Source organism: Brachycentrus maculatus, unplaced genomic scaffold (assembly GCF_059751285.1).
Source record: "Brachycentrus maculatus isolate JH-2025_06_01 unplaced genomic scaffold, ASM5975128v1 h1tg000437l, whole genome shotgun sequence".
In the NCBI taxonomy this organism is placed as follows: Eukaryota; Metazoa; Arthropoda; class Insecta; order Trichoptera; family Brachycentridae; genus Brachycentrus; species Brachycentrus maculatus.
In genome coordinates, this window is record NW_028281185.1 from 7,805 (window position 1) to 35,245 (window position 27,441).

A 27,441-nucleotide genomic window follows, 5' to 3' on the forward strand; every position below is an offset into this window, starting at 1 on the left:
TTTTTTGTTGTTGTTTTTATTGTATATTGTCAGTACCTATTTTTAGTACACGTGAGGGAGAATTTGCCAAACAAGATGGTGTGGGTGTTTCGCATATAACGCCTTATTCGGAGCCCTTTATTCTGTGTAGATTAGCATACCCATAAACCTTACACTTTCGATATATTGTGTCTAGAGCACCCCGCGCAATGGTGAGAGAAAAGGAATACGTATACATTTTTCACCCCTTGAACACGTTCAACTGTCGTAAAGAGCTTTCCGCAAAGCAGCTATAAGCTTAAGAAATGAAGTGTATAAGACGTTTATAATTCTTATTATGGTTACGAATGGTGAGCTTAATGTCTGAATTATATATATTTTGTTGATTTATGTTTTTATTTTATTATTTCAGTGATATAATATTTTTTAAACCCTGAAATTGTTTTCATAAATCACCGACTTGAAGCTTTTGCCAGGGAAATTTTAAATAATTTGATATTTAAATATGTATTTTAATTTGATAAATAATTACATTTTTACTCAGAACGGTCAGTGACGTTTGTCGTTGAAAGATTCAATGACGCAGAGTCAAAAAGAATCCATAAAAGATCGACTTGGAATTGAAATTGTATGACGTAATTGTATTCATATTTATTAATGTCATTAAAATACGCTTTTTACATACATTTTCTTCAATTTTAAAACCCTATTCGGAAAAAATAAAATAACTTCTGTTACTGGGAGAAAAAATAAAAGGTACAAAAACTGAACCTAAAAAACGGCCGGCAGCCACCAATTGTAATTATTGTAAATACTACCCCAATTTTTTTATTAATTATTTTTTCTTGAATGTTTTCCGAAAATTTGTAGCACATTTAATAAAACTTTATGAAATACTACTGAAACTTTGTTTTTAACTACACTTAGACGATGTTAGATGATGACGAGAAGATGACAAGGTGGTCCAAACCTGTTGAAGAAATAAAAGTGGTTAAAAACAAAGTTCCAGATTAATCCAGATTAAAAATAAAAAATTTGAAGTTTTTTTAAATTTTTAAATTTTTATTTTTACGTCCGCCTTCGTAGCGTAATAATGGTCAGCATCTGAGGTCAGGTCTGGAGGTCCTGGGTTCAAATAAATAAAAGTGATTTTTTCACTCTAATATTTATTTAATATTACCCTGGACTGATACTTGAGCGGAGGGCTGATCACCTTTCCTTCATATGTTGACGATTAAGACGCAACACTGCGTTTATATAATACAGTGCCTTATGCACCATTGTGGTGTGGATAAGGGTTTGATGATTTTTTTATGTTCAGATATCAATAAAATCTTAATAAAACCATATCGCTTGGTATTATCCAGCATTTATAACGATTAAGGCATAGTCAAAATGAAGTTTGGAAGTATTCATATATTTATGCGTGTAACTTTAATGAAAAGAAAAAGACTCGTTTTTATCAGCATTAATGAAAGAGACCCGCTTTCATTGTCAGCAGAAAGTAGATCAGTCAGTTGATTCTTTTTTGCCAGCGATTGTATTTTTATTACCTCTCACTTAACATCTTCTTTGTCTGCGGGAATCTTAATTCAGTAGCCACCGTAAAATAATAAATATAATGGGTATTCACAGATCTAATTCACCGGCAAAATAAATCCCAAAATAATTAGGGGCTTCGGAAAATATGAGACAGAGTTACGACCCTTAGCAATCGCTTCTATTGTCCGAGACGCATTGTTCATTGAATCATATAACCGATAAATCATTATTATTGTTTCAGATATTATTAATCAAAAATTGAGATTGCAGCGTAAATTTACGTCCAATCTAAACAAATAGTTATACTTATTTACCCGATTAACGCAAATAATTTTACATGAAATACGTATTTCGCTCACTCCTTTCAAGAACGTCATAAATAAAAAAAACTTGATTTTTCAGGAGAACGTTTTTAAAGTTTAAAAATATTATACAATGTGTTAAAAATAAATATCAAGCCACTTACTGAACTTTTTACTGTGCAACAGATCTTTTTAAGTAAAACCTGATGGTTTTTTCTCCATTTGAAAAATATTTAGTTTATTTAAAAAAATAATTAAACAATACCTTTTCTTCAAAATGCAAAAACAACACTTTCTGCCCTGGAGCGGGTAAATATTAAATTAAAAATATGCCCCTTTTGCTGGAATATAGTACATTTTTTAGGCATTCCGAAAACATGCACAACTGAAAATTGACGAATTTTGATTTATGACGTTCTTGAAAGGAGTGAGCGATTTGTGATTCATGAATAAAAATAATAATTGGACGAATATGCGGCAAAACGATGTATGATAGCTGTTTGAATATAATAATATAGTGCAAGGCTGAGAAGCATTATCAATAAAATGAAGAAAGGTGTGTTGAGAATGTTTGGGACAGTTAGTTTTGTGAATCGAATGAGTGCAGAAAGAATAGTAAAACAAATTTATGATGCGAGTGTGGTTGGTAGTGGAAAGTAGAAGAGGAAGACCGAGGAATTTCAAATACTTGGGCATAGTCAGATCAGGAGTCGGAATAATCGGTGGGTATGTATGAGGAGATGAATGAATGTGTAGGAGATGATAATTGTCTGCAAAGAGAGATTGGTGTGGAATTTTACTTACCTCTAAATCTCTACTTACCCCTGCGGGGAAGCAGCGTGTAGGTTAGTTAGTTAGTAAATGATTTCAATATTCTATCAAAGTTTAATAATGTTTCTCTTTGTTAAAGTTATTTCAAAGGAATGGAAATACCACAAATAAAACCAATTTAAGTAATGTCATTGTATCTCTAGTCATTCAAGATTTGATATTTAAAGGAGTTGATTCAAACTTCCAAAACAATATGGACTCTATTTATATCCTTTGTATAGTACTATTCGTTCTTTTGAAGAGCTCGACGTCGAAAGTTATATCGTTTCGTTATATATGAAAAGAAGAATTTAATTGCTCTTTTAGAAATTTCGGCGGCAGTAAAAGGAAGGCTTGCCATCAGGAATGGTTCTCACAAAATAACAAAGATTCTTTGTTAGAATTTATTGGTCTGGCTCTGCGGTTTTTGTTTTTTTATGATGACTGACTTCCATAAAAGACGTAATTAATGGAAATAATTTCCCGTTTTGCACTTGGGTTATAAACTCGTATTTGTGTGTGTAAACGATGTACGCAGGTAATTGTTATGGTTTAGGGGTACCTGAAAAACATTCGAAGCAACCGAATGGTTATGATTAAATTAATAGACTAACTTTTAAAGGTGTCTGAAGTTGAGATGAAACATATTGCAATATTTTAGAAATAAGCATATTTGCATTGTTGTTGTTTTTTTCTTATTCTTGTTATCATTTTATAGATTTACAAGTATGGCTGATGATTAGATGAAAAATGAACGTTTTTTTTCGGATAACTTCAACACTTTATTGAAAATTTAATTAAGGACTTCATGCTTGAAAGTGTAGTTAATTCCGGGTTTACAAGTATGCAATTTTTTTTACTAAAACAATAGGCAAACACGTCTAAGACCCATTCTTTATTTTATTTCTTAGAATAAATTTAAGTTATTATCCCCTTTTACTGGTTAAATTAAGTTTTTCAATAATTGTATCCTATGCGGCCTGATTTCAAATTACTATATCGTATAAACGTTATTTTTTTAAATTTGCTGAAGTAACCTGTATCTAATGAGACGTTTTATGAACTTACATTGATAATGCAGATATCTTTCTTACCGACAGGTTGCGAATTTACAAAACCTAGAAAAAATTTATTTTCAATATATGTATATACAAAAGCTTTTGACATCAATTTTCTATGATAGTAAATGTCCCGAAAAGTAAGTTACGAATTAAAGCATCGATGTTATCTAGTTTAATCAAAATAAGGGTGTGAATATGTGTGTTAAATAAATATGTCAAAGATAACATCTAAATTACTCTTAAAACGACTGGTAGCGTGACTTAAAAAAACGTTTTTATTCACTCCGTATTTAACTGTAAAAACTTTCCTTTTACGAGGTATAATATTTTACATGCATATTGTCATTGCTTGATGATACCGTGAAATTCCCCAAATTAAAACGAACATGCTTTACGGGTAATAAAACGAACTTTTCAATTTTATCAAAATGGTACCAAAAGCAAAGTTTATAATTATTTTTTACGATAAACCGTATTAATTCCGGAAAGTTTTTACATAACTTATGAGATTTATTGCTGTTTGTAAATTTACAAACGGTAAATTAGGGATAAGCAAAATTTATCCCTAAAAAATAATAACCTAAAAAATTAGATTTGTGAAATGTTTATTTTTAAGTTGAAGCTTTTATAATTAAGAACTGAAAAATGTTAATAAATATTATAATTATTATAAAATAGAAATTATTACCAAATCTAGTAGGTGTAATAATGACACACATTTGTTGATTAAAATAACATTAATTTGATTTTTAAAAAAGTTAAAGCAAGATAAACGTACACTAAAAAAAGACGAAAAAAACACATTACGTATGAATAATTTAGTTGAAATGAAAACATAAAAGCAAGTTTGAAAAGTTAATTTTTGTGATATTAGGATTTTCTTTGATTTCCATATTTTTTCGATTTCCTTTTCTTTAAGGTTCCTTCTACTCTCATCCCTTCCCCTCCCCTCCTTTAATGACCCAATTTTCATTAGGTGTTGGTTTATGCTTAAAGAAAAAAACAGGGGTAGGATGGACAAACATGAATGTAATTAAATGAAGAGAAGAAACAACCTTATGCGAAGTGGGTAACTTTTTTCTTGATAACATTGAAGGTGAAACCGGTGATTTTAAACAATATTTTTTTAATTGATTTTAGTTATTTGTGGATATTTTGTTACACGTTTTATAAGCGTGAATTATTTTTTAAAAATTACTATTGTTTAAAGAAAGTGGTTGAAAACAAAGTCTGTGTTGTATTAAATAATAAAAAAATATATATTTTTAAAGAATTTTTATTTCTTAAAGAACATGACTTCAAATAGATGGCTGCAGATCAAACTTGATAGGAAATATTTTTTTTTATCACAAAAATAATTTTATTTAAAACAATAATAAACCAGAGCGATTTTATACTTTTAAATGGAAGGTGATTAGTAATCAGTATTTAATTTGGATAAACGTTTTGGAATTGGGTCTTGCGGTAATTTTTTGTTCTTAAAAGAACTTAGTATTGGCTACTCATAGATCATTTTGATTTATTGGTTGTAAATGCCATGCCACAGTCGCGTACAAGAACTTCTTGCGGTAAAACTTTGTGTAAATTGTTGGGAAATTGTTCTATTTCACTTCTCAGATTAGACTGTTCTAAAAAAATGAACACATACATATATTTCGCCGTCGAATACGTATCCTTTATACTGCTTAGCTGTTCTTAATTATGTAGATCAGAAAATAATACTGATAAGAAAAATAGATAAAATGTTATGTGAAATAATTATTTTCGCAATATGCATGGGAACCAAATATTTCAATAACTTTTCTCCAAATATAAAAAATAAATAAATAAAAATAAAAAATGAGTTTAAACCATGTCAATTGAAAAAAAAAACAAAAATATGTAACATAAAGAAAAAAATGTATGTACAACATTTTGAGTGTGTCCAAATACTTGTTCACAAATCTGGATTATCTCCAATTATAGGAGTAATTCGTCAGCCCCGTAAATTCCCAGACTTCCATGTTCTTCTTCATCTTTGATGAGATGTCAAAAAATAATATGAAAAAAATGTATATTTTATTATTTGTAAACAGGACTTATAAACTTCCGGAAAAGGTAGCAGAACTCACAAATTTTGTTGATTCAAATATCATTTAAATATTCATAACAATACCATATTTTAAAGTTACGACGAATTATATAAATAAAGATTGTAAATACGTAAGCACAAACATTGTTTCGTCTAATTGATTATACAAATTGAAAAAAATATATCCGTCAAAAAAGGTGCCAGAACTCCGTTCCACCACGTACATGAAAAAAAGCTCTGTTCATAAGTATAATTAATGAAAGAGGGAAAACATTCTCTAAGCACAAGAGCTTGGTTTTTTTTAAGAGAGGCACGCATAACTAGTATAAAATCTGTTAAAAGTAGAAATGTCTAGCAAATGCATTAAATTTAAATAGTTTTTGTAACTATTATAAATGTTTTTTTGGTGTTGCTGATATACCGTTGGATAACATACGAGAATACGCCTCAAAAATCTCGAAAAAAAATCACATAATTCATTTTGTTAACACCCCATAGTGTGTATTTGTAACCTTTTGATTCTGAGCTGACCTTTGTTAAGTGACCTGGAGTCACCTCCAACAATTCAACCATCACTAGTCCGTTAAAACAATACGGCTTCGGGTCGTTCCAAAGCTCTTTATGTATTATGTAAGAGTAAAAAAGGTATGCCCTTTTGTAAACAAAAAGACGGCTGAGGACAGTAGGAAATAAAATTATAAAGGAGTGCTTTAAGCTCAACGTTGACAGTTGACAGATAAGGGATTCGCCAAGTAGTATTTTTAAACAAATATCTTAAAAAAATAGCACCAGAATAATGAACCTGTACATTTATATAATTTTTAGGAATTTGAGGAAGGCATTTGTGAATGCACAAACTACAGAGGACGACCCCGCTTAGCCTACGTGGACTAAATTATCTCCGATATGCATTGTTGCGGGACTGACCATGAGAGAAATAAACCAACCGCCACAAAATTTAATCAATCAACGAATAAGAATATTAAACGGAAAAGTAATGTTTTGATACTTAACGAAAAAAAAAAATTGACTCTTTCTTATTTCATCCTTTCCTGAAAATACACACACACGTATATATTTATTATTGTGTAACACACTTTTCATTTTACGTAAGTGTATGTATGTTTAATGGTATTTGTTGTTTATGACCCCTTTTCCCATATAAATAAGACATTAAGGAGATTTAGAATTTAGACAACATTTAATTTTTAAATATTATTAGCCCAAGACAAGGCCCTTTTAATCATTCTGTTTTTCTACTTTAGTTATCAGTTCTCAATTTGATATATATAACTCTCATACCGACTTCTCGTTTTGCTTTATGAGGTGGATAACGTATTTTACAAGTCAAGCAGAAAAATATTCTGAGGTTTGAAGAACATTACTCTAAAAGCAAAATGTTATAGTTCTCCGGTTTGACGGACGTGAGATCGTATATTTTGATGAGAATATTACATATTATACCTTACTTTGATTCCACCATTTTGTAAATGTGCAAGCTTTAGACGGTTAGTAGAGTAAATGGTGTACGAAATCGCCAAATCAGAAAATCTCAGTTTGTTCTGTTCAAAGTCACTTTATTACACTGAAAATTTGGGTTCAACCATAGTATGAATACTTAAATCTTTTAGAAATTTACTTCCAAAATAAATGTAAGTGAAATATGGCTTTTTTTATCATATTTAAGTATTTTAGAGATATTAAAAAATTATAATTTATTTTTCTGAAATACCATTATCCGTATTACGAGTGAAAATATTAAATACGGGTTCGTATTTAAAATTGATGTTATTATGTAAATTTGAGATAATTATCGTTGAAAATAAAATTATTAAAACTTTTAGTAGTAACACAATAAGCATCGATTTTTCATTTTTTTTGTGAACAAAGTTGGTTTAAATTGTTTGACATATGCATTGCACGAGTAGTAAAATTGTAAATTCTGTTGTAAAAGCATATTAGATCAAATTTGTCATTTTAGAGTGTAAGACTTGAGACGATCGTTTTACACATCTGATGGAATATTGCACCATTTTGCTTACATTTAAAATAAAATAAAAATGCCAATGTATTTTTTTCAGATTGTAAATAAGCAAAAATAGTGTATCAACTATAAATTAAGAGTAAAAAAAATAGTGCAGTTTTCAGTGAAAAGTGTAGATTTTGGGATGCAAGCCATCTAACACCAAACCGACTTCAAAATGGTGACAAATTAAATATGGTTACAAGAAGAGATAGAAGTACAGTACGATTTGTTCAAATTTGGATAACTAAACTCCCATGCAAATATTGCTCCATTTCGCTAACATTTAAAATATAAAAAAAACTGTGTTAACCTTTATATTTTTTGTTTCAGATTGTAAGTAAGCAACAATGGTGCATCATCCACAACAGAAGTGTAATAGCAGAAGTGCAATTTAAAGATAAAAGTGTAGATTTTAGGATGCAGGGCATTTCAAACCAAACCGACTTGAAAATGGCAACAGATCAAGTATGGTTACTCGAAGGCATGGGAGTAGAGTGTACGAATTGTTCCGAGTTAGACAACTCAACCCACATGCAAATAGACTGTTCTGATCAGTGGGTAGGTCCAGGGATTTTAGGGACTGGATACTTCCAAGGGATAGTCACAGTTATGTACTTTGTGATATTTTTAGTAGCGTTATTAGGAAACGGTGCCGTTTGTTTCATAGTGAGAGCTTTTCCTCGCATGAGGACTGTGACCAATTACTTCATAGCGAATCTGGCTCTTGGGGATATACTGATGACGGTGTTTTGCGTTCCGTTTTCGTTCATGTCTCAGCTGGTGTTGAACCACTGGCCGTTCGGGGCTACGCTGTGCCGGTTAGTGAATTATTCTCAGGCCGTGTCGGTGCTGGTGAGCGCGTATACCTTGGTCGCGTTGGCAGCCGACCGCTGCAGGGCCATCACTAGGCCGCTGAGGCCAAGGCTGTCCAAGCCCGCCGCTCAGGGAGCCATAGCCGCGGTGTGGGCGGGCGCGCTGGCTACGGCGGCGCCTATCCCCATCGTGTCTGCCCTCGTCCGCCCTACACCGTGGCATGAAACTTGTCAGAGGTAAAATCCACATATTTTTAAAAAACTTTTAACGTATTAATAATTAATCTGTTTACTCTCCACCAATAACCTAGTTATGTTATGGGTGGGGGGTGAACGGTGCATGACAATTTTTATTCTGTATATATAATGAATATGTATATGTATGTATATGTGTATATATGTGTGTACGTATGCGTATGTATACATATGTATGTATGTATATTTATAAATATATTTTTAAACTTCTTACCTAGAAAAAAAATAATCCTTTAACCACCCTTATTAATTCCTATCCTTTCCTTCTCCTTCCAGCTAAATCTATTATTTTATATAATACCCTTTTTTGTTTTTTGTTTAATCTCTAAATGTTTTTTAATAGTTTTGTAACATAAATGTAGGGTTGTTTACTTGGCTTTTTTTTAACGTAACTATTTTTTATGTTAATGTAATGTAATGTTTATTATTGTTAATGTAACTATTGTTTTATATAATTTTTTTATACGTAAGCTGTACAATTCCCGAATAAATAAAAAGAAAATAAAATAAAAATATGTTATTGTTCGTGTTATAAACCGATATTTTTAATGACACTCCGATCTGCATGAATAGAAATTTGAATTCACAACATTATGGGTGTGTCCAAATGCTTGTTCACATTGTTACAAAATAACTTTTATCCTATAAAAATAAATGTTATAAAACAACTGATATAAAACAACCTTGTTTTAAATAACTTTTTGTATTGTCATAATAACTGGTATGAAATTACAGCATTTTGAGTGTGTCCAAATACAAGAATTTGAGTAGTGTCTTCAGCCTTGTAAATGCCCAGACTTCCATATTCTTCTTCATCTTTGTTGAGATGTCAAAAAATAATATGAAATAATAGCCTTGTTATAAAATAACTTTTTTATGTTGGAATAATAACTATTTTAACTTAATAGCAACACAACTTTTAGAAACACACGCAAAACTAATCATTGTTTATAGTAGATAGCGTGATTCTTGACAGCTGCTTAAATTTTTTTACCCACAAATAAAGTGAAATTAAACAAATAAGAAATGTTTGTGTTATCTTTTCTTTCTTCTATATTTAACCAGACTGAGCCACAGCAACACGTAATTGGATAAAATAAATTTTATAATATATATATATATATATATATATATATATATATATATATATATGTATATATATATATATATATATATATGTATATATACATATATATATATATATATATATATATATATATGTATATATATATATATATATATATATATATATATATATATATATATATATATAAATATATATATATGTATATATATATATATATATATATATATATATATATATATATACATATATATATATATACATATATATATATATATGTTTATATATATATATATATATATATATATATATATATATATATATATATATATATATATATATATATATATATATATATATATATATATATATATATATATATATATATATATATATATATATATATATATATATATATATATATATAAAGAAGAGACAGTGAAATACATACTAGGAATAACCATTCTGAATTTTGAAGTTGCTTTCTTCGTTGATAGTACTTGAGTATTAGATTAATGCTTTGCAATGATATTTCTCGGTGGAACTGCATTATATATAATATAATAACAACTTTTAAAGTTTTTTTTTACAAATCTTTATATATATATATATATGGAAAAATACATGCGAAAAGTAATTGGAAAAAAAGTATTTAGTGTTTTTATTTTTCTATTAAGTACTTGGTGTTTGAAACCATGGTAACGTTCCTGTATTCAGGTATATTTATCGTGATGGTTCACATACCGCAGATGGATAAGACACCCTGAAATACCATTCAACAAGACGAGTGAAGTGTATTGTAGACATTTCATTACATGCCTACATTTATGTTTCAACCAACCAAATTAGAAATGCTTTCTCTTCATATTGTATTATCATCGTTTGTTATTAGGAACAAACACACCCTGTCATCGTAATGTCAAAGTTACACAAATTAAATGTTAAAAGCTTCAACCCTTTCAAATGTTATAGATTTTACTCTTCACTGAACTTTATAAACATATGATATAGATGGAATTGGATATAATATAGGTGGTCTGTTCAATTAATACGTAGACTAACGTCGTAAAATAAAATGTACTTTCTTGTATTTTGAAAGCATTGTTAACTTTGTGGTATGGTAATATAACACACTCCTTATCATTCATCGGTCACTTTGTGTAAGTACACATAGTGAACGATGAATGATAAGGAGAGTTTAAAACATATACTTGATTAAGAAGTTACATGTCTGGGTGACCTTCAAAGTTTGACGCACGACTTTTACAAAGGTATTTTTTTTTTACATATTTGGAAACTTTCTCGGAATGCTTTTATTGTGATGTCCTTCAGCTTCTTCGACGTATTCGCCTTTATCTCAGGAATCGTCCCGAATCTTCTTTCAAAGGTTTTTTGAGTTTAGGGAACAATAATAAGTCAGAGTAGGGTGGGTGGAGAAGAACAGTGATCGAGAGTTTGCCCAAAAATTCACGAGTTCTGAAACCTGAATGCTGATTAAAGATTGAAGCTGATGAAACAACAACGCTCACGATAACGCTCCACGTATTAATTGAATAGCGTACGTATAAACCATACCTCTTATGGTCAAAAAAACTTTGGTTATTTTGCAAAGAAAGTTGTACAACCTGCTTCCGCTATGCATAAAGTTCATTAAAAGAGAAACGTAGTATAAAAGAGCTGTTCATAAATGAATAATGGAGGTGAATAAATTTGAAATAGATCCCATCATTTTATTTTGTCATATTTGATTGCATGTCACAAACAATTTTCTTTCATATGATTTTATAAATAAGTATTGTAAAACGGGCCCACAGTGTTTCAGAACGCAATATTACGAGCTACTTTGAATCATTCTGTAAAATTATTATTTTAAAATCTTTATTCTTATAAAATTTATATGTCTGTTGACTTCTACGATAAAAACACACATATCTGTCTGTTTGTCTTTACATAAAATAGGTATTTGAATAGAGTATCGTATTTTTAAAGACCGTTAAAGGCCCTTTGCAGCTCGAACTCGACTATATAGATAGAAAACCAGTATTTATTTTAATGTTGAATATTAAATTCATAGGTAGCGGCAATAAAAGTTAAAAAATCTTTATTTATTATACTTTTTTAATAAACAAAGGTACTTAAAAATAATACATAATATATTAACCGTGATAATAACTATTCGCTTTGTTTGGTAATAATCCAAAATTAAACACGGTTATTGGATTGAATTGTACTTTTATTTACATATATATGATAATATGTGACACGTTTCGTCTTATCAAGACATTATCAAACAATGACTAAAAATATTTACAAAATGTGCTTATATACTATCAATTATTGTTATTATTAAGTCTAGGGGTACATATAATGGTGGGTATTTCGGTGGGTAATGTGGATTTCTATGAAAGTAAAGATAAGTAATGTAGTTAAATGTCAATTAGGATACAATGAAAACAATTTGTATGGCTTTAAAATTAATACAATATTCATAACAATTATGTACATACAAGAATTTATTGAGAGTAAGTTTTATTTTAATACTATAAAAATATTATATAAGACAATTTTATGTATATATATTTAATACAAATATATAGGTAACCGGATAATGTTGTTTATTTTTTGAAAATATGATGTAAAGGTGAATTGTTCGTTATTGAGTAAACTTTGTTGTTTCCAATTGTTGTTTAAAAAAAATGTTGTTTCCAATTTCAGTAACACGAGCAATCACTTCTTGTTGTACTTTAGCCAATCTTTGAGTCGTATGGTCAAGCAAACTTTGAAGCTTAACTTCTGCTTTCGTCTCGGTTAACGAAATCTCCTCGGGGTAGCACTCTTTTCGAGCTTGCAGAACCTTGTGATACGACGGATACATATCAAATCCTCTCTCCTTAGCACCTATGCGAAGCTGCTTATACTTATTATTATGCTTAATTTCGCATTCACCGTATGGGCTAGTGCTTCTTCGGGAGTGTATGGTCGTGAATGATTTTTTTTATTGCTCTTCGTTTAATTATTCGAAGAGAACGAGGAGATGATTCTGTTGCAGTTTTTATGATTGAAGCCAGATTTCGCTTGCCAGTTTTTGTATAGCTCATTTGAGTAGCATAAACAAGCTCCTCCGTAGAATGTGTTATCACCAATGTTTTTGTCCGCTTCTTCTTTGCCGATGAACTTAGCTCCACGAAATGTTTTTTTCGTCGTGCTACAGGTCGATGAAGTGTACCACCAGGTTGTACAGATGTAAGATTAGCACCTTGTTTTTGCGCTGGCCAGAGCTCTTCTTGCAGCCAGTCCTTGTACTTTACAACGAAAAAATCTTTGTTCCGAATTGAATTCCATTTTCTCTCCAGAGCAGCTGCAAACGCCTTAAGTTTATTAAAAATGACCTCTGCTGAAAGCCCAGGCATTTTAGACGAAGCATAATTCATCATGCAGGCAATGGATGTTCCCTTATTCGCTTGGTTGACAATATGATCACGATAAAGGAGATCGAAAAGGTGAAGATGTGTTATTTTCTGTGTGACACCTGGGGACAAAAAAAAATATCACTAAAAATCGAGGCTTGTCGAGGGTTAAAATTAGATTCGTTTGAAAGCTAAATAAACAAGTAAAAATAATCAAAATTATAAGCATGTAACAGAGTGCCGGGAAAAAGTTCTACTCTATGAAACTTGATGACTTTATGCAAAATCTGTGATGGTTTTTCGAACTTGTGTTTTATTTTTTTTCGAACGAAATAAATAATATATGACTATTTTCATATATATGTATCTTACCTGTGGAAGCAGAAGCCATGATGAACCAAAAATTACAACGATTATAATAATAATGCACTTGTAGGACTAGCGTAAAGATGTGTGGAGGTTAGCGGCGAAACAATGCGACTGAATCGGTTTTGTTGTAACATGCACTTTGGTAGGTAATTTAGGGGTCGAAATTTCAAGGAATCGGCCTCAAATTTACAGTTTTAACTGGATGACTAATGTTCTTCCCTAATCACTCATAATTAACCATTTCCATGTCATTGGGTTTTTCACCTTAAGTAGCTCGTAATATCGCATTCTGAAACACTGTGGGGCCCTCGGAATGGGAAACTCAGTGAGGGTTCATTATTGTAATTATGCGTATCATAAAATATAAATAAATAAATAATTATATGCAATTATGCTCGTTATAACGAATTCAATAGAATGATAAAAGCTCATTTTTTCTTGAACGACAAACTACGCCATTTGTAGCGTGTTGATTCAAATGGTTATATACCATATACATCTGACCTTTTCCCATGTTTGTCTAACATGAATTATTTTCAATCAAAAAGCTCCCATAAAAAGTACACAAATTAATGCCACACGACGTTTTTCACGGTTATAAAGAGAAGTTGACCTTTGCTTTTAACGACATCATGGCAATCAACGTCAAGGTACAGACAGACGCCGCGGTGTCGTGCGGCGCGCCGTGGCGTAGAAACTCCGACTGCAAAATTGGCATCGCAGGTTCGATTTCTGCCAATTGTAAAATGAATTTAAACAACATTTATTTTCTATTGGTCTGAGTATTTGTTCTATATTTTACATATTTACTTTCTCCATCCTTTCCATCCTACCTACAGACAAGCCTCTGAAAGGCTTTGCGGGTTATTCCTTTAAAAAGAAAATATTATTTCAAATAAAAAAAATTGGAAGTCCAAAGTTTTGTTCATAACTTGTAGACATGCCTACATAGGTATTTAATACTTAAAGTTAAGTTTTTTTAAAATATTTATATGCGAAGGAACATGAAAAAAATATAGAAGTCTGGTAACTTACTGGGCTTATAACCTGTCATTATCTGGTTTAAGTGATCACTTTACACATTGCGTAACATTCTACCTATGGTTGAAAACCATGCTGCTCAAATTTCGGAAGTCACATTTATGCTTTAATTGAAAATGTCTACTTCGTCAGCCTCATCTATCATTAAAATAAATATGTTCATGACATGTACTAATTTCTTTCCTTACAGTAGCTATTTTTCATTAAATCATATTTATAACATTCAAACTCGAGTAATGTGTTTGTCAATTATATGAAGTAAAAATGGTTATATCACACAGTGTATAAAGTGATCATTAAAACCAGCCAATGAGAGGTTGTAAGCCCTGTAAATGTCTAGACTTCCATATTTTTCTTCCTCAATCTAGATTTATTAAAAAAGTATAGATATTTAAATTTTACTTTTAAATTCATTAAAACCGTTATTAATGATATCACTAAAATACTGATTTTAAGCAAGTAAGGGTAAAATTTAGAATAAATGTGTTACCATAAAGAGACTATTTAATCAATTTGTGAAACAAATAAATAAGTTCTTTCAACTTTTCGTGACAAGTTGAGAGTCTTTTGTACTAGGTAATCTCACAATTTCACATCCCAATGCTAATTATTCAATTTATCTTGTAATTAAGACTTCCCGTTTTTTTATCAAAGTTTAATTAGCAAATTAGAAGGCCTTATTATTACTTCTGCTGAAATCTATTTTCTTTTTGATTTTTGGAAACGAATTTCATTTAACTAAATTACCTTTCTCCGAATTGGATTAATTTTTAAATTCATGATTACAGATTAATTAAATGCGAAATTGACCTAGAATACAAAATACAGGAGTTTGTTACAAAATATCATATTCTGTTTTAAATATGAGAGTGAATTGTCTTCAGATATTTTTAAAAAGACAATCCAATGAGAAAATTTGGGATCTAAGAGGTTTTTTAGTCCTGCTGTTATATTTCATTAATGTTTTTATAAATCCTGCCCCTCTTTCGTTTCCTTATACCAGTTACTTTTAACCTGAGATTTTTCACTTACGTAATATGTATTCAAGTGTATTCAGTTCTTTTCTCAGAACTAGACTGCAGGACTTTGATGACTTTGGTTTATATGTATTATATTTGTATATATTCCTTTATCACGATGATGTTAAAATGTCAGTGTATCGGAAGAGGTGGAGGACATCTGTACTAAATGTTTTGAGGATAATTAGAGGCGATAGTTACGACCATCATTTATGAGTAAAACGAATCAGAAGAAGAATATTTGTGAGAACAAAACTGTTAAACCTTAATGAAAAAAGATGAATCCATATTGTGGTTTGTGCCTTAGGGTTAAGAGGAGAATACGCAAAGAAGGTATGAATTGGAGTTGTGACTGCTACAAAAAATAACGCATATTTTTCATACAAATATAATATAATAAATAAAAATAAAATTATAGGCTACATTAAAAAATTTAAATCATTTTAGAAAGGGTTTAGTTATCTCAATCTTATCCACGATTTGGACCTTGCACAATTAGAAAAATTCTTTGAAAAGTAAAAGTTTTCCCTATTTCAACTTGTTGGGTTGTGGTCCCGTGGTTAGTGTCACGGACTCTTAAGTCAGAGTTTTTTGGTTTGAATCCACTCTACCACAATTTGATACAAATTTCTAATAATGAGCCGCTTAGATTCATATAAATAGTATGAAATTGAACTATTTGTGAAAATAATAAATACAAATATTTCTCTTTTTAGTAAAAAAAAATAGATGGCTGTTGTGAACTTACATGTACTATTTCACGAGTTTGATCGATATATCCGAAAAAATATTAGTTTGGTTGTCAATAATGCGTAAAATTGATGTATGTTACACGTGTGATCACTCAACCAAACCTATGACGGTCGTAAGCCCTGTCAACGCCCAGACTTCCATATTCTTCTTTATCTATGCTTAGATTTTTTCAACTAATAAACATTGGACTAGTATTCTTGACTTTTTCTCGGTTTATACGAGTATTCCTTATCAGCTCAAGTTTTTTGATATCAAATTGACCAATATATTATGTGCTCGAAATACGCAAAACGCAAACATTGGGCACCAAATGGCGTGATAAGCTATAGATAATGGGTTCCCGAATGAAGCAACGATTTATTTGAAAAAGACGTCATTTAAAAAATCCTATCGCTCATACCCGATATAAATGTAAATGAGCTTAGACCGGGTAGATGAATAATTAATCCGTTGAACCTTTTTTTATTAATGGTGTATTATAGACACGAGTGATTGCATGTTTGCTAGTTTTACGGCGTTAGAAATTAAACGGATTCCCTTTCTATAACTAGCATATTGTTTTTATGTGATAAAATAACACAGTAATTAAATTTCAATTGCACTTGGTTTGAAAAAAAAGACAAAAATATAATTATAAAAAAATAATATCATGTAGATAATAATTATGTTTTCCGGCCGCTGATTTTGGATTTTACCGTTGATTTTCCATATCCGCTTCCAACTGTCTAGTTTAAAAAGTGCATAAGACGTATTTAACAAAATGTGAAACCTTTAAGAAAGAACGGTTAAACAAATTTATAAAGCGAATGCAGTTGGGAAAAGGAGTAGAGGAAAACTTGGGATGATCAGGTATTTCAAATACTTGAAAGCTGTCTGGTCAGGAGTCGAAATATTTGTCGGGTATGTATGAGGAGATGCATGCATATGTAAGAGGCGAGGAATGTTTGCAAAGACAGGAGTGTGGAGTTCTATTCTTTCTGCCTAACCCCGCGGACAAGCGGCGTGATAGTTAGTTAAGTAAGTTTTTAAACCTCATTAAAAACTTTAAAATGTTTTTAACAGGTGCGCTTACAAAATTGATGTTACTATCTGTATATCTAGAAAAAATACAACTACAATATAAGAATATGTATTTGTGTTAAATAATTCATTTCCTGTAAACTAAGTAATAAAATGTGACTAAGCACGCACAGTGTAAAAGCTCCGGCCATAAATCCCGAAGCTCAACCTTCAAAATGTCACGCTAAATTAGGTCAAAATGGTGACTCGATTAAAGTCCTTCACAGATTCAGAAAAATACTTTTTCATTTACATAATTTTCTTGTTTTTGACCACATTTCTTTAAAGAATAAAATTATGCTCCAAGTTTATGAGTTTTTTTTAAATGAAAATATAACATATTTAAATATTTACTGTTATTATTTTCATCTAATGAAACCTAATATATTCTACAAATTGAGATTTTTCCTTCATTTTTTGCCGTGGAATGTCCTCAATAAAATCTGTGTCTTTTTATAAGACAAGCTATTTAATTTGCTACAATATTCATATTCAAATAGCTTTTTATAAAATAAAATAAATCTAATTATTATGACACAAATATGAAATTTGTATCAAAATAAACGGAAAAAACGGATTTCTATTTGGCGGATAAATTATTCTTCAACAAACAAAAAAAGTAATCTGGGAATACTTATCCCAGTTATGAAAACAGGGGTCAGATAGTAAAAATAAGAGTTAACAAAATTTTGAGTGTGTCCAAATACTTGTTCACAAATCTGTTCAAAATATTATTTAAGTGATCACTTTAACCAGCTTATGAAAGCATTCACCAATTCTACCCATGATTGACAACCACACTACAATTTTTTTTTTGAACTTTCTATGTTTGGATTCGAAACTCAGTGCTTGAATTTAATAGAGACATCTATGGAGAGATGAAAGTAATATTAAATAGAATGTGCTGATTTAAAACAAAAACCAAAATACCTTCTCAATATTTTCGGTTTTCTGCAAACCGATGTAAAATGATGAACAGATTAAATTCTAAGTAAAAGTTTTTTCGCAATCTATAACACAAATACAAAAACGACATCTTGAACTCAGTGGAACTGATAAACAACGTAAATGAAAGTTACACAAAATATCCACAGAATGTTTGTTGGAATGAGGTTAACCCATATTTCAGAAAAGTTTTCCAATAGAAGTTAAATCACTGTAAACTTTTCAAAGAAATATTGATTGATACGATGTTTGTTATTAATATTTTTTATGGAAATCCTTTAGACTCTCACAAAAAATAGGTTTTCTTTTGATACAGTATCGAACATATTTATTAAAACAAAACTTTTTGTTGATGTATTTTCGTAAAAAGTTTTGTAAAATCTTTTGTTTATTCGTTTTATTACAAATTGATATTTAAAATGATCTCATATGGGCTCAATAAAAGATTTTACTCTTCTTGACATATATTATATAAAGTTTTGGCACGTGGATGCCATTTTTTCGTCTCGAAATCATACCAGAATTATGGACAAAATGAGCTTTTTCACCGTAATGCAATCAATTTTGGAGAGCCGATTCTTACAGATTGCTGATAGATTTTCAATTAGGTTTGTGTCTGGCAAAAATTTTGACCATTCCATCACAGTTCATTGTTTTTGTGTGAAAAATTTCATCATTTTTTTGGATTTATTGCAGGGGTATAAATCCTGCTGAAATATTTTATTACCATTTGACCTTCGTTCTTAAGTCTCTGGTTGTATATTTTCCAGTAGAATTGGGTGATACTTTTTGCTACTCATCATCTCAGTCAATAAAGGAAGCTGCCCTGGTCGATACGAGAAGCACCCCTAAAACATTTTTTCAGAGTGTGTTGAAAATACGAATAAAAAGTTTTGTTAACTAGTTGATGATAAATTATTTATTTGAATTTACGTTTAAGTTGGTAAATACCACTATTTAAAAAAATCTATTGTTACACGTGATTCGATGGATTCGTATCATTTTCAAACACCGTATGTAACAGTGGTTTTTACCAAGTGAAACGCAATTAAAAATGGATAGATAATATTACAAGTTTCATAAAATTAAACAACTTTATTTTAACCACTTTTTTTATTATTAGTTCAATTTAACCAATCGGTTTCGATAAAAACCTTGTCATCATTAGGATTTTTTGAATTCTAAAACATGAAAAAAAAATTAAAATACTCATAGTTTATTACATTCCCTTACCAAAAACTTTCACACACTCCGTACACTATATGAAAGTATGAGTGTGTGGAAGTTTTTGGTAAGGGAATGTAATTAACTATGAGTATTTTAATGTTTTTTTTTTATGTTTTAGAATTAAAAAAATCCTGATGATGACAAGGTTTTTATCGAAACCGATTGGTTTAATTGAACTAATAATAAAAAAGTGGTTAAAATAAAGTATAGTATAAATAGAGTATTTTAATGTTTAAGAATTTAATTAACCCTGAGGATGATCAGATTCTTATCGAAACTGGTTGGTTAAAGTGTACTGATAGTAAAAAAGTTGTTAAAACAAAGTTGTTTAATTTTATAAATTTTATAAAATGTGCCAGAAAGTATCTGCGAAATCATTCAAGAAACTATTAAAAGTGTTTGCCAAATCAATAACTAGATTATTTTACTCTCTAAAAATATATTTTTGTATTCCTCCGTGGTGTGATAGTTAGTATGCTTAACTATCGTGCTAAATATGCTAACCATTCTTCCGGGTTCGATTCCCCAGGAAAAGGGGGGGTGAAAATAAATATTAATGATTTTACAAACTAATATTTTTTTAATATTACCCTGGGCTGATCACCTTCATGTTAGTAACGGTGAAGACAAAACTTTGATAATACGATGCAATGCAGATGCACCATTGGGTGCTGATAAGGGTTAGAAAAAGAATATATAATATGTGAAATTATTTTCCAAATTTTTCACATACTAGAAAACGGCTAAAATTATCATTTTCATTTTTTAGACTGTATTTTTATTATTATTTGTAATGCGTGATTATTTCCCAAAATTTTGTATAACTGTTAGTAATAGTTTCTTATTCTTCTACAAAATATCAAACAATGCATATTACATTATAAAACATAAAAATTAATTTTGTTCATAAAAATTTAAAATGAAAGAAAAGTAAGAAAAGGTGATCTTAATGAGGTGATTTTAAACAGAAATTTTAACACTCGTTCAATTCACGAAAAATCTTAAAATGCCATTAGTGAGATACGATCACGTCACGGTTCTGCCGAATTCACATTACAGCCCTTAACCGTACATTGAGTTATTGCTTGGTTACCTTAATTAATGGTAATCATGGCAATTCATTAGTCCCATTCCCCATTATCTATTTGCCTATGGTTACACGACTGAACAAGGTAGGCATTATATTATAACATTTCCCATGGGTTTTGACACTAATGCCTTCTAAATCACTGCAGGCTTTTGTTACCCCACGTGTTTCAGAAGCCATTGTACCATGCAATCCTTGCAAGGCTTTTGACTTTCAAAGTTTTAAAGAACTTTATGAAACTTATGATACCATACGGGTAAGCTAGTTATACGTGGAAGTTATACAGCTTTTGCAAGCTGAAACAAAATATGTTTCAACTCGGTGAACTCTATGTATTATATTGTTTATTATTTGTATATTCAAAGCATTGTTAACGTTGTGATATGGTAATACATATCGCTCACTCCTTTCATGAACGTCATAAATCAGAATACTTGATTTTTCAGGAGAGCGTTTTTAATGTTAAATATTATAATACAATGCATGAAAAATAAATATGAAGCCACTTTTTGAACTTTTTACTGTGCAACAGATCTTTTTAGGTAAAAGCTGAAGGCTTTTTCTCCATTTGAAAAATATTTAGTATATTTTAAAAAACAATTAAACAATACGTTTTCTTCAAAATGCAAAAACAACACTTTCTGCCCTGTAGCGGGTAAATATTAAGTTAAAATTATGCCGCTTTTGCTGGGATATAGTACATTTTCTGGGCATTCCGAATATATTTACAACTGAAAATTGTCGATTTTTGATTTATGACGTTCTTGAAAGGAGTGAGCGATATAACACTCTCCCAATTATTAATCGTTTACATTGCATAATACCACTTTGTCCGCCTCCGTAGTGTAATGGTCAGCACGCTCGGCTACCGTTCTGGAGGTCCCGGGTTCGATTCCCAAGGGAGGTATAAAAAATATTAGTGATTTTTTCACTGTAATATTTATTCAAAATTACCATAGACTGGTACCTGAAGCGGAGGGCTGATCACCTTTCCTTCATGTATAAACGATAAAGATAACACTGCGTTTATATGACACAGTGCCCTATGCACCATTTGGGTGCGGATAAGGGTTTTTTATATATATATATATATATATATACATATATATATAAATATATATAAATAAATATATATACATATATATATATATATATATATATATATATATATATATATATATATATATATATATATATATATATATATATATATATATATATATACATATATAAACATATATATAAATATATATTTATATAAATATATATATATATATATATATATATATATATATATATATATATATATATATATATATATATATATATATATATATATATATATATATATATATATATATATATATATATATATATATATATATATATATATATATATATATATATATATATATATATATATATATATATATATATATATATATATATATATATATGTATATATATATATAATACCACTTTAATAAACACCAATTCGTGACTACCTGTTTTGGAATAAGCATTTCATCATAAGGTCGTTAAAATAAAATTATTACGGTTTGACATTTGTGCAAAAATAAAAATAAAAATTGAAAGAGAGAAAGAAGAAAAATGAATCACAATGGAAATATTTTTCAAAATGAATTCAAAGTTAAATTTAGTTGGCTATTTATTATGGGTAAGAATTTATTGATGGCTTAACTTTTTTCTAATTTTCTAGATTATCTAAACAAAGATAGGTTTTATTTACATGTAAAATTTCTAAACCCGTTCTTATTCCAGATTATTTCAAAAACTAAAAAACGCCCGGAATCATCGATTTCACTCAATTTCAATTTTAGACAATTATTAATATCATTTTTCGTTAAATATTATGTTATTTTTTGACATCTCATCAAGATGTAGAAGAATATGGAAGTCTGGGCATTTACGGGGCTGACGACCGTCATGGGCTGGTTTAAGTGATTACTTTACACACGTGTAATATTCACCAATTCTACCCATTATTGACAACCACACTACTCAAATTCTTGGAAGTTCTATATATATGAGCCAATTTAGAAACCTTGTTCTTGAATCACTAGAACTTCACTAGAGACATCTATTGGTGAGATGTAAAGAAGCCTTTTACCAAACAGAAACTCTTACATTGGTATGTGAGGTCCGAATCCTGGATTATAATCACACACACGAGAAACGCCAGAATATACCATTTTCATTTTTATTATGTAAGCTTATAATTTGACCAGACAATTTATTTACAACATTTCGAGTGTGTCCAAATACTTCTTCACAAAATCTGGATAATTTCCAATTACAGGAGCTATTTTCATATTATTTGTTGACATCTCATCAAAGATATTTATTATTTATTAGCTATTTCCATATTCTTCTTCATTTTTGATGAGATGTCAAAAATAATATGAAAATAACTCCTGTAACTGGAGGTAATCCAGATTTTGTGAACAAGTATTTGGACGCACTCAAAATGTTGTAAGAGAACCATTAATTTATTTGTTTTTTCCAATAATTTTTTCCTTGTTGTTTGGGTGATATTCAAAAGCAAATCTTGTTTTGAGATTGACATTATAATAAAACATTTAGAAACAGAAGAAGGTTTATATTATTTTAAAATATTTTATTTTAAAAGAGACATCTATTGGTGAGATGTAAAGAAGAAAAATTATATGAAAATAACTCCTGTAATTGGAGATAATCCAGATTTTGTATTTGGACACACTCGAAATGTTGTAAATATTATGTTGAAATATCATATAACGTTAAATAAAATTAATTAATTATTTTCATAAAAAATGAAAAGGTGAGATTAAAAGGGTGGTTTAATGTATTAATGTACGAATGTATCCAATACCGTTGATGGACACCTCCTTCTTCGTGTCTGGGGAAAACCGTTATTTTCATAAAAAAATATACACACATCACCCCATGCCGCAAATTTCATCATTCCGTATAAAAACCGTATTTTGCATTTTTGTTTTCAGTACACGTACCCAACTTTCCTGACTATGATTTATTACCGAAGTTAAGAGTCAACAAATCATAACGAATGTTTTAAACGAATTACCCCCCAAATGGAATAATAAACGTTCGGGGTGGATAAATTAAAGACTTTTGTGACAAAAATATAATTCAAACTCAACTTTCTATATTTAAATGTGACATTTTATTAGTCCGAGGCAGGGATATTTTTCTCCAGCCGGAGTAAACTTAACTTTGAAACTTTGATAAAATATTTAAGTTTTGAAAATTGTCAAGAAATTATTCATTGGTGGAAATTAATAATTATTATTCAAGTGGAAACAGAATTACAAAGGAGTAATTTAATGACGGAAACGAATTTCTAAATTTAAACATTACATTTTAATCTAAGTAAATAAAAATGTTAATGTGCGCTTCTTGAAAATCTGAAAGTTTTTCACCGATTGCCGTAATTTTTGATGATATTTAATGAAATGATATTTTTAAAAATAAAATTGTAGATCACGAATTTTCCATTTCGTTATGCCTACGTCACCATATGTTTATCTCAGAATTTCCCTTATTTTTTAAGGCTTACAAAATTAATCAAAGCTGAAAAACAAAATATTTTTAGATTTTTATAATATTGGTCATTAAGTAATTATTACGTAATGACCAAATATTTTACTTTATCTTATTTTTTAAGAATTTCTTTTAATTGCGCAGTACTTAAGCAGATTTTAGATTTTAAACCCGTAAACAAATTTTTATTTATATTTTTTTTGACATCTCATCAAGGATAAAGAAGAATATGGAAGTCTGGGCATTTACGAGGCTGACGACCGTCATAGGCTGGTTTAAGTGATTACTTTAGACACGTGTAACATTCACCAATTCTACCCATTATTTACAACCACATTTCTCAAATTCTTAGTCAAATTATAAAAGTTATCTCTCAAATGAAACGTTCTACTTGAGTTTAGGGAGGGAATATTATTATTTTGTCCGTATTATTGTATAAAATATCCTTATACACATTTTGAAAAGCAAAATAACTCATGGTTTAATAGGATTACTTAAGTGGATAACAAATTAAACAAATGCACCATTTTAATACTAGGCATCCCTTCTTTACAGTCTGTACACAGGAATTATTTTTAAAAACACAACCGACATTGTAATTTTTTTTTCAAAATACCCGTATTTTATATGATGATATAAATTCAAATACCTGAATAAACAAAAACATTTCATAAGGTACAGCGCTTTAGAAAAAAACCTTTTTTATTTAGATGTCTTTTTATTCCTGAAATCTAGTAATATGTTTATTTACCAAATCACATTGTTTATTTTGCAATTCTGAATATTGATTTATTTACAATTTCATATTGAATAAAATTTTCAATAAATAATATCGCAGAAACAAACAAAATAATAGAAATATATTAGATAACTGATATGCTTACTTTTCATCAATCATGGTAGATTTATGTCGGTATCTTTCAAAAGGAGATTGAAAATATTTGCCTTTGAGAATATTTCGAATATATTATAAGGTGTATATTATTTTCAGGTACCTTGCTCCTTTTCTCTAGCGAATTTATCTCACATGACAGGGAGAAAATTCATTTCGTGGGATAGTTTTTTTTTTTTTACAAAATTATTTATAATGCAGGTTATATAACATAAAAATAAAATTTATAATCTAATATTTTTATTAAAAATATAATTTATAATCTTATATTTTTATTTTACTTTGATGTAGATTTATTTTATTTTTTCCTTCTTGGTGTAGGCCTTGTGGCATGTTTTTAAGAATGATTAGCCTCCCGAGATGTCGATTCCTTGCTGTCCATCTCTTTGGTGATCTGTCCGGAAGTAGTCTACCTAGTAGGTTGGCACTGCAGTGCAATGCGGGGGTGTCTAGATGATACTTTTCTCCTCATATGCGCATACTAATGTCTTCTTCGTTGCCTTCCCCACCTTACGACATCTTCGATCTTGCATAATTCTCTTATCCTGATGTTCTTTCTATCTTGTGTATTTTTGCCAGATATGCTCCTTTGAGTCTTTATTTCTGACCTCTTAGTGCGTTTTTGTTGCTGTAGTGTCCGGTCTACATTCGTTACCATATCGCTCACTCCTTTCAAGAACGTCATAAATCAAAAAACTTGATGTCTCAGGAGAACGTTTTTAAAGTTCAAAAATATAAAACAATGTATTAAAATTAAATATCAAGCCACTTTCTGAACTTTTTACTGTGCAACAGATCTTTTTAGATAAAACCTGAAGGTTGTTTTTCCATTTGAAAAATATTTAGTTTATTTAAAAAAATAAATATACAATACCTTTTCTTTAAAATGCGAAAACAACACTTTCTGCCCTGTAGCGGGTAAGTATGAAGTTAAAAATATGCCTCTTTTGCTGGAATATAGAACGTTTTCTGGGCATTTCGAAAACATGCACAACTGAAAATTGTCGATTTTTGATTTATGACGTTCTTGAAAGGAGTGAGCGATATGTCATGATGGGTCACATTCAAATTTTATATATTTTAATTTTGCTTTCGCTCTTCATGTTAGGGGTTTTCCTTATATTTTTTAGGTATCCATGAGATGACTGCAGCTTTGTTTACTTGTCCCATCATTTCACGTCATAGATCTATTTGACCATACAGGTCCGTGCCCAGATATTTGAACTTTTCCATCCGTTACACTAAGACGCTATCCACAGTCACGCTACATCCTACCGAGAGAAAATCGTGCTTTAAGTCTTTGTAACTGATATTGTCACGTTGTATTTTATTTTAAGTCTTTTTATTGTTTTAGCCATTAATAAAAGTAAAATCTAAAAAAAAGTAAAGCCTACTCCCTCCTTGAATACGAGCACTAAGTTCTTACATAAAAAGAGAGGTATTTCGTTACTAAAGTATTGTGTCTTTAATAATTATTTGTACCTAAATTTATGTTAATTAAATGTAATAAATTAAAATATTCTTATGTATTCATAAATTTTAGTTAGTAATAAAACTTTTCCTTAAGCTCTGCACAGTAATTAAAACTCATGTTGATTATTTTGACTGTTAAAACATCATTTAATTGAATCTTTGAAAGTCAATTTAAGTATTAAAATATAAGCGCACAGCGTAGACTATTTATTCTCCTTCTTCCATTGTCTTTAACAATGAATAGAGCCATTCGTTTCAATCTTACTTTTAAGTTTACTCTCTCAATGCGTTGCTTCTGATTTATATGTTGAAGGGGAGGGGTTTTTCGGGGTGTAATACCTTCCTAAAGACATCGGATATGGAAGTTCTGAGTGGGTACTTCCGCTGACTAGTTCATTTCCGGAATAAATATAAATTGGTTTCTTGATGAGGTAGGATGGGTTGACTGCAATTTTTGCTGCTCTTTGAAAAATACGACCAGTATTGGAATTCCCATCACATGTAAATATGTATTTAAATAAGGATATTTTATTAAGTACTTAAAATATCCTTACTTATATAAATAAGAATATTTTATCAAAACTAAAAAAGAGCAATGCCATTTGTAAAATGAGATGATGAGTTTCATTTATTTTTCAATACATATTATTTTAAAAAGGCACGCTT

General features: G+C 29.7%; 1 protein-coding gene across 1 annotated transcript in view; it reads left to right on the plus strand.

Annotated features, from left to right (window-relative positions):
* The first annotated feature begins 8,400 nt into the window (after positions 1-8,400).
* LOC148302600 (RYamide receptor-like) overlaps positions 8,401-27,441 on the plus strand; it is a 95,160-nt gene continuing 76,119 nt past the window's right edge. Inside the window, exon 1 of the mRNA XM_088271353.1 lies at positions 8,401-8,840. Coding sequence (XP_088127479.1) covers positions 8,401-8,840 — 440 coding nt within the window. The remainder of the gene's footprint in view (positions 8,841-27,441) is intronic.